This window comes from Wasmannia auropunctata, unplaced genomic scaffold, assembly GCF_000956235.1.
Source record: "Wasmannia auropunctata unplaced genomic scaffold, wasmannia.A_1.0 LD336099.1, whole genome shotgun sequence".
In the NCBI taxonomy this organism is placed as follows: Eukaryota; Metazoa; Arthropoda; class Insecta; order Hymenoptera; family Formicidae; genus Wasmannia; species Wasmannia auropunctata.
The window spans coordinates 51280-60170 of NW_012026791.1; the positions used below are offsets into that span (position 1 = coordinate 51280).

Here is an 8891-nt window from a genome sequence, read left to right on the forward strand (position 1 = left end):
CAGGCTTGCGATCGGCTTGCAACTAATGTAGAATCGGCTAAAGGAACGCAGCCTGTGTAAAGCCGGTTCTACATTAGTTGCAAGCCGATCGCAAGCTTGTCGCGACAGCCAATCCAAAGCATTGATTTCAAAATGCAAGCTTCAGATTGGCTATTGCAACAAGCTTGCGATCGGCTTGCAACTAATGTAGAACCGGTTTAACACCAGGCTCTTCTTGTTGGAAAGCACCCTAGCTCTCTCATTTTCTCTCTCTTTCTATCAGCTCATGTTTCCAGTCAAAGGCGCCGCTCAGCGCCGCTATGTCTCTTCTACTCTATGTATATAAACTCTTTGATCGGACCGCGATCTATATGTTTTCTTACATCATGGCAGCACGTAGCAGCTGATGCCTGATATCAATTTACGTAAAGAAGGAGGGGAGGGGGACATCAAGGACCATTAATGTAACACACTAAAGAGTTTTTACTCTTTGTAATATACTTGTAATATACTTGTATCTTTAAAATATATGGAATATATTTAATAAGTTAAGGAATCTTTTAAAACGCGCGACACAGGTCAATCGAAATTAGAATCGTTATGAAAACATGAGTTGCTTGTTTCTTATAGCCGACTGATAAAATTTTTCTTGGAATAAACATGTTACGGATTCTTAGCGCCGCGAATCCTAAATGCACTTTCGGCAGCCACTTTTACCTGACAGTAAGTTTCAACAATTTCTTTAAATTCTGGAGGATGTTTAAACATAAACATCTTTATCTAGTCTCAGGCCTTATTTATTCCCAATATTGAGTTATACAAATAATCGTATCTGGAATAATTTTGACAAAAATATAACTGCAGTATGCGCGGATTGCAACAGAGAGTAATAAAGAATTCTCCGAGAAGCTAGCGAATGGTCCGCAATTTGAAGACTTTCTCAAGAACGACAATAAAGAATATGATGGCAAGTTAAAGTTAGAAATAGGTGAGTCAGGACGGCTGAAGCTACCACCATGGTTGAAAACAGAGATACCTATGGGCGAGAGTTACAGTAGGATAAAAGCTCAGCTGAGACAATTACGGCTAAGTACGGTCTGCGAGGAAGCCAGGTGTCCTAATATCGGAGAATGTTGGGGTGGAAGTAGTCACGGTACTGCAACAGCTACTATTATGGTTTGTATAATAAATGAAGGACTGAATATCAAAATAATTTTACTAGTAGTTTTATATTGATAATCATGCTTACTATTATTTTCATATTGGTATTGGTATCTAATTGGCAACTAATTCTAATCCATTTGAAATTATATAAAATCAAAAAATATTGGTGTATAACTGAATTTTTAATCTTTCTAATAAACGTTTAGCCTTCACACCTTGCATTCCATCAGATTCGAAGTATGTTTCATTTCATTGTACACATGATGTATCATTTTATTCTTATTTAACATTTAATGAACAAAGATAAAATACTATGTCATATGTATCATGCATGAAATGTACTCTAGCTATAATAGTATAATAGTAAGTCTCTAGCCTTTTTCTGTTAGCTTTGAACTGTGAATGAATTGTTAATTTACTCTAAGCTGTAAATTTTGCAGCTGTAATTTGGCTAGCTCACATAAAGCTTAGAGATTATGGCTTAAGGCAGCCAGAAATGCTTTTAGAGGAAAAAAAACATTACAATTTAGAGTTTAGAGCAGAAGATTAAAGGCTCACTATACTTACTATCGACCGAGCTATATGTAAAAACGTTTCTTGCAAAAATCTGAAATTACTGTTTAGCTGTACAAATGCAGATTTGTTTACACAATCCATTGCAGTGTTGAGTCAAATAGATGTTAAAATTGTAGAGAATAAATAAATCAATAAAATCGTGCTGAAATAACAATGGATAAATTCTCTAGTTAATGGGAGATACATGCACTCGTGGTTGCCGTTTCTGCTCTGTCAAAACTGCACGTAAACCACCACCGTTGGATGCAGAAGAACCTGTTAATACTGCTAGCGCAATAGTGGACTGGGGTTTAGATTATGTCGTTCTAACATCCGTAGATCGTGACGGTTAGTTACATACAGATTAATGTTGCAGACTAAACAATTGTAGATCCAGAATTCAACGCATCATTAATTATTTCAGATTTAAAGGATGGTGGAGCTAGTCATATTGCATCTACTGTTAAGGAAATAAAAAAGAGGTATCTTACCTGTACAATTGCTCTTTTAATCTTTATTTAATGGAACAAAGCAATAAAGCAACTAGTGCTCAAATCATATCGCATTGTAGAAATACTTTGTTTCATTGTAGGAGTAACATCTTAGTGGAATGTCTGGTGCCAGACTTCAAAGGTGATGAAGATTGCGTCGCTACGATTGTAAATTCTAATCTGGACGTGTTTGCGCATAATATCGAAACCGTCGAACGTTTAACTCCCTTTGTCCGTGATATGCGTGCTCAATATAGGTATGCCTAATATATCCTCATAGATATATATTTATTAATACATATTTACGTTTGTTAATTGGAATTAATTTTGTCGTTTATTGTATGTAGACAGTCGCTGGCCGTATTAAAAGCAGCTAAAAAGTTTAACCCCAATTTAATTACGAAGTCGTCGATAATGCTGGGATTGGATGAAACTGACCAGGAAGTCGAGCAAACTATGCGAGATCTAAGGGATGCTGGTGTAGATGCTGTAACATTGGGACAGTACATGCAACCCACCAAAAGACACTTAAAAGTCATCGAATATGTAACACCCCAGAAATTTAAAATGTGGGAAAATATGGGGAATCAACTAGGCTTCTTGTATACCGCCAGCGGTCCGTTAGTTCGATCGTCATATAAAGCCGGAGAATACTTCTTGACAAATATACTAAAACAACGGAAAAAACAGCAGATTCATGATTATGTCACGTCATGAATAAAAAATGGAAGTGTAGATATGATGCAATAAGAAATCAATAAAAACAAAGACTTGCGAAAAGAAATTCATCGCAATTTAATGATAGAATGATCTGAATATACATATTTACCATTAATAGACTGATAATAAATATTTTGTCGTCTATAGATTTAGAAAATTGAGATATTTAATTAAAAAATGCACTTTATGTTATATGTAAATTGAATGCAAATAAAGTTTATATTACTATTTTAATCTGTGTCCATCGCGATAGCGACTTGAGGATCTTGAGGACCTTCATCAGTTGGCGGATCTTGCGGAGGTCTGCTATCATCTTGCACAGCAGGATCAGCAGGCCTTCCACGTTTATCATCTCCTTCAATCTGGGACAAGTAACCAGCTGTCGTGATTTCATCAAGAATAGTGAAATCATAACCCTTTCCTACTATCCCAATTGATACGTTCTGAAACATAAGCAAGATTTAATTTTTTCCAGTGAAGATTATGTTCTTAAAATTAAGTATTAAATTTTTATTACAGGTATTTTACAATTTGCTGCACATATGGCAACATAAAAGGATTTTATATACGGTAGTGAAAAAATGCGCAATATTATTTTATTTACATAATTATTGTCCATATTATTGAATAGTGTAATAGTTTTTTTAATTTTTATGACACATTATCGTATTATATTGAAAATATTTTAAAGCATTTTCATAAAATTGGATATACTAATATTTATAATTAAAAAAATGATATTTTCGAAGTTGATAATTTTTCAATTTGTAATGGATAAATTGATTGATAGTAAATTAAATATGTTACATGGATGTAACATTGTAATCTAGTGCAGATTAAATATTAATGTATTTTAAATTTTTATACTCTTGTTTTTTATTAATTTATGTTCTGTATAGATAATAGAAATGGATAAAAAGAAAGAAAAATAGTAAAAGATCGGATTTTTCAGAAAAAAAGTTGTACTGCAATTTTATTTTATTTTTTACAGTTATATCTTTTTTTTTAATATGCGTAAAGAGAGAGAGAGAGAACGCGCGCGCGCGCGCGCGCGTGTGTGTGTGTGTGTGTGTGTGTGTGTGTGTGTGTGTGTGTAGGGCATTTAAAGTGTTACAAGCTATTATCTCTGAAAATTGTGTCGTAGCAAAAAATGTTAAACAAGTTGTATGATGAAAGGGAAAAAAATAATGACAAAATCAATTTTCGAAAAATAAAAACAGAATTTTTCATATAATCGATTTTTAAAGATCACATGAAAGTCACCGCTATTTTTTCTAATAGCATTGTTTGATTTTTTTTTACATAATTTCTCTAATTATTCTATATACGAGTATAAAAGTAATAAAGTAGAAATGTAATTATGAGATGTTTTATACTTTATTCTGATACATTTTGACATTAAATAAAATATCTCGTAAACTATTGTTTTTTTTAATAACTGTACCATACACTTTTATGCACAGAATAATGAGATAAATCAATTGGTGTAAAAAAATATATATTTGTTTTTCAAAAAAGATGTATAGTTGCATAGTTTGTAACACTTGAAAATTGAATGAAGGAGTATGAAATGGCAATGATTATAGCTCATTTCGGGAATCTATATTTCAATAAGATATTAACTAGGCCAAATCTACTTACCTTCACTGATAAATCAACTTCGTTAGGTAAAGTGTCACGTAACGCTCTAAGGCCGTGCTTGACTAGCTCATCAAGATCACACGATAAAAATTCATTTAGGTGTTTCTCTAAATATGTCCTTGCGCTTTGAGAACGTGATCCTATAGCCATCGCTTTACAATCGAAATAATTCGCGGATGGACATGTTTGATATATATGTGGCCCTTGGTCCTACCAGAAACGAATATTAGAAAACCATATATATTTAAAGCATTTTTTTATAGTTAATATAATCAATTATACGTTTCAATAAATTCTTACATCGTATCCAGCCACAAGTAAACCAACGCCATACGGGCGTCGATCATATCTTTGCGTACATGTTTGCATTTTATTTCCCAGAGATGTAATCAGGCGACCCACAGGTAATGTATCGTCATGAGCATATTTGTAATTCAGGCACTCAGTTCGCATATAACGACTGCAAATAATAAGTTCTTATTCTAAGTTAATCCTTTCGCTATTAACGATCATTATAATAGTTTTCTGCAGATCTACTCCTGTGTACAAACTACTAATTTCTATGTATGGCTATTATAGTGGTCTAAAACTATCACAGCATACCACTATAATGTACAGCCAATAAAATACAAATAAAATTTACAAATAACATAATTATAAATGTGTTGGAAAAATTTGTGTAAATATTTCAATTTTTAATATCATTAATATTTTTATCGATTTAAGATAAATAGAAAAACTAATAAATTGCATAATGTGACAAGATAAATTCTCTTTAGATACTATTCGCAGCAAAATGTAATACAATGAGCGCATTCAGCAGACAAAGCAGATCAATGACATAGTTTACACAGAGCATTTGATACACATACTAACTAGTAACTTCCTATTAAATTTTCCTAATTTCCACAATGCATATAAACGTATACATGATATATGTATTTAATTAATCATCTTAATGCCTAGTGTATCAGCTTAGTACATCATTCTTTAAATGCATTGTAAAAATTAAGATAATTTAATGGAAAGTTTCTAGTTAATATGCAAGTGCTCGGTGTAAACTAAACTAATGAATACTCAATGATTCTTTGATATAATTGGTTCTTGCCTTTAGTTTTTCGCTGGATCTGAGTAGAAACCAATAAAGAATCACTGAGTGCTCACTTCGTTTATTGAATACACCTAATACGTATAGCAATGGCTGGATTTTGTCATAGCTAAAGGATCATGAGATAGTCAGTAAAAAAATTTACTTATTTTTTAATAGAAACGGAAAATGGAATAGTAAAAATCAACAAATAGTATACCTCAATATTCTTGCATCAGCTGTTAAACCTGAAATGCTAATACCCATGTGTTTATCTATTGGTATGATTTTCTTTTGATGAGCTGATAGCTCCGATGATGCTCTTTTTAGTGCAATAAGAATGGCGTGTGTTTTATTCTTAAGCCCTACGGTAGCTGATCCTAATTTCACAGCTTCCATAGCATATTCCACTTGATGTAGTCGTCCTTGCGGACTCCATACTGTCACATCGCTATCGTATTGATTGCGGAACTGAAAAACACATTCAATGATAAAATTAACAGAAATCATTTACATATTTTTATTCAATTAATATTAGTATTTGTGTCCTATTTCTAGCCAGGAATATTTAATTTACATATTCTTTAATGATTGACGTAAGATGTAACTTTTAATTTTCAATTGATTTTCAATGTTTACTATCATTTCTTTGTTTGCATCTTGACAAGACGCTGGATGCACTGGATGTATATATTATAATAATAAAAAATATATATTATAACATAAGATGATACTTTGGCTAGGGTCATTTAATTCTCTACAAATGCTTTGCAGCATAGATTTCTTTGTTTTGATTGATAATTAAATGCTTTGAAGTATAAAATTAGGTGGATTACAACCTTCATCTCATGTTTTGGTCATACTATGAATATAATTAGAAATTCAAGAAAAAAATACTTCAATTATTGCTCCTGAGACCTGAAAAGATCTGCCTTTATAATTGTACTAGTGCAAAGTCTTTATATTTAAAATAAAATAGGTATATGATGAATAAATAGATGTTTGATCAGAACTGGTTTTTAAGGCCTTAGTGCAAAGGGGCCTTATCTGTTCATAAATTTTATAAAAGCTTTGAGAGATTTAGAATTTAGATAATATATTACGACAAATAATATAACAATACAATAACAATTTAAAATGAGAATCAAACAAAGAGCAATAAATCAAGTTGTTAGTGCAATAACACATTATCAATAAATTATATAAACATAACGTTTACATTAAACCATCTTCAGTGGGATAAATTATTTGCGAATGAAAGTAAGGTAGTTTTAATATATAAATTTAGTCTCGGAAGTACTGTCGCAAGTAATGAATCAACTTCATATTTGCTTATTTTTCTATATTTTTTCTGGTCACGTTTTAATAGAAATTGCATGCAAACATTCTTGAAAATGCAGTCAATCAGATTAATTCACAAAAGTCATTGTATTCCAGTTTGGTATTGTTAAAATAGGCTATGTGTGTGTGTGTATATATATTGTTCTACGTTATATATTAAAATAATTTGGTACTACATTAATAATTCAATTTATTTTTCATTTTTTCCATAAGTCAAGTTTGGACGTTACAAGCTGAATTGGAAAATCTGGTGGACTGGATCTAGCCCATGAGCCATTAATTGTGTATTCCTCCATTCCCTCCCATAGAAAGTTAAATACATAAAAGCCATTTGGTTACATAAAAAAATAACATCACCAATAATTATATACTTCTACATTAAATTTTAGATATAAAGATTTTATTAAATTTAAATTATTACTTTCATAAAGTATAAATAAAATATGAATAAATATCATTTGCAAATTAAATTGGATAGAGATTTAGATAGCAATAAAAAGTAAATATATTTAAGTAAAATTTCAGTTCTTTATTAGGGGTCATGCATGCTGTATTGTTCTGGTTTGATATTTGAAAAAGATAAAATTCTAGTGCAATCCAATGCAATAAAAAAAACTTAAAATGTTGTATGCCTTACAATTTATTTTTAGACATGATGTGCAATAGGTACAGTAAACCTTTTGCTCTAATCTCTGAACTGAATGTTTTTGTTTAGTAAAAAGCATTTCTGTCACTGACTTAATAATAGTTCTCTAAGCTTTAAATAAACTGATCAGGTCTTAAAGGATATCACAAAAATTTTAGTCGTAATAAGGCCATAAGCAAATTGACTAATCACAATCAAAATTGCAGTTTTAGAATGTTCCAACTGTGATGGGTCAATATGCTTACAACTTTACAGTTATGATTAAAATTTTTGTACATGGATGGCCTTAACTATAAAGTTTGAACAAATTAATGTCAGAGCTTAAAGCTCAGAGCTTAGAGCTTAAGGCAACATCAGAAATGCTTTTTGCTGGAAAAAATCGTCAGTTTATAGTAAAAAGGTTCACTTATTGTAGATCAAGCCTTAGTTATGTGCATCCAGCTCATTGTTAAGATATAAATACAAGAAGAAAATAATGTGTCAATACAAAAATCAGGCTGAAAACTGCATTTAACTCCAATCACTAATATAATAGCTATATATTTAACACATTTCATGTCATGTATCATTGGTTATCCATACTGAAATTTCATTCATCCTATTTTAATATTTTAAAGATAAGCAAATGTTATAAAATATTTCATAATATCATTGATTGATACATTATACATACGATTATAATATGTGTACAATATAATACTTATTATAAGTTATTAAAATACTTAGTACGAATAGCTTGAATGGACACTTGTATAAAATTGGTACAGTATACATTAATCTTTAAATATTATTCAATCTGAACACTAAAGAACTATATATATTTTTTGTTTTTAAAACTAATACTTTTTCTTACACATCTATAATCATTATTATTTCCATGTAGTTATGTATACTTTTATATTGCTATGTGCAAACAGACATAACCATGAAAATGACCGCTCTGTGACTTATTAATTTTCTTTCTAATAATCATCAAATAAATTCAGAGCACAATAAAATTATCGATAAAATCGTTAATTAATTAATTAATAATTACCTACCATTTTTATTTTTAGCAAACCTCTTAATTAGAAGAATAAAGATAATAAACTATATTACTTGCACAAATACGCGGCTTTCACACTAACTAAAATTACTTGTCATGCAATGATGTGTAGTCAGAGAGGATCCTGACTGAGAGCGGTCATGCCCGCAATTTAGCTGCGAGGGCGATTGAGTAGAGGGCCTCTAATCAGATTGGCGCCATACAGCTGCCACTTTTGATTGG

The 8891-nt window shown here is 31.0% G+C and overlaps 2 protein-coding genes across 4 annotated transcripts; one reads left to right on the forward strand and one right to left on the reverse strand.

Moving 5' to 3' along the window:
- The first annotated feature begins 354 nt into the window (after positions 1-354).
- Positions 355-2973, forward strand: LOC105461641 (lipoyl synthase, mitochondrial). Of its 2 annotated transcripts, XM_011708157.1 has the most exons (7): positions 355-443; positions 610-702; positions 844-1155; positions 1890-2046; positions 2123-2180; positions 2291-2446; positions 2537-2973. In XM_011708157.1, the coding sequence occupies exons 2-7, from the start codon at positions 640-642 to the stop codon at positions 2904-2906; spliced, it is 1116 nt and encodes a 371-aa protein (XP_011706459.1). In that variant the 5' UTR covers positions 355-443; positions 610-639; the 3' UTR covers positions 2907-2973. The 2 variants fall into 2 exon arrangements, with proteins under 2 accessions (XP_011706459.1, XP_011706451.1); XM_011708149.1 differs by having other exon boundaries at positions 374-702.
- Positions 2766-8804, reverse strand: LOC105461628 (proteasome subunit alpha type-1). 2 transcript variants are annotated; one of them, XM_011708133.1, is made up of 6 exons: positions 8665-8804; positions 5858-6108; positions 4851-5010; positions 4551-4760; positions 3136-3352; positions 2766-2858 (listed from the first exon to the last, which is right to left on the reverse strand). In XM_011708133.1, exons 1-5 carry the CDS (start codon positions 8665-8667, stop codon positions 3140-3142), a joined length of 837 nt encoding a protein of 278 aa, XP_011706435.1. In that variant the 5' UTR covers positions 8668-8804; the 3' UTR covers positions 2766-2858; positions 3136-3139. The 2 variants fall into 2 exon arrangements, with proteins under 2 accessions (XP_011706435.1, XP_011706443.1); XM_011708141.1 differs by lacking the exon at positions 2766-2858 and having other exon boundaries at positions 2961-3352.
- Positions 8805-8891: the final 87 nt, after the last annotated feature.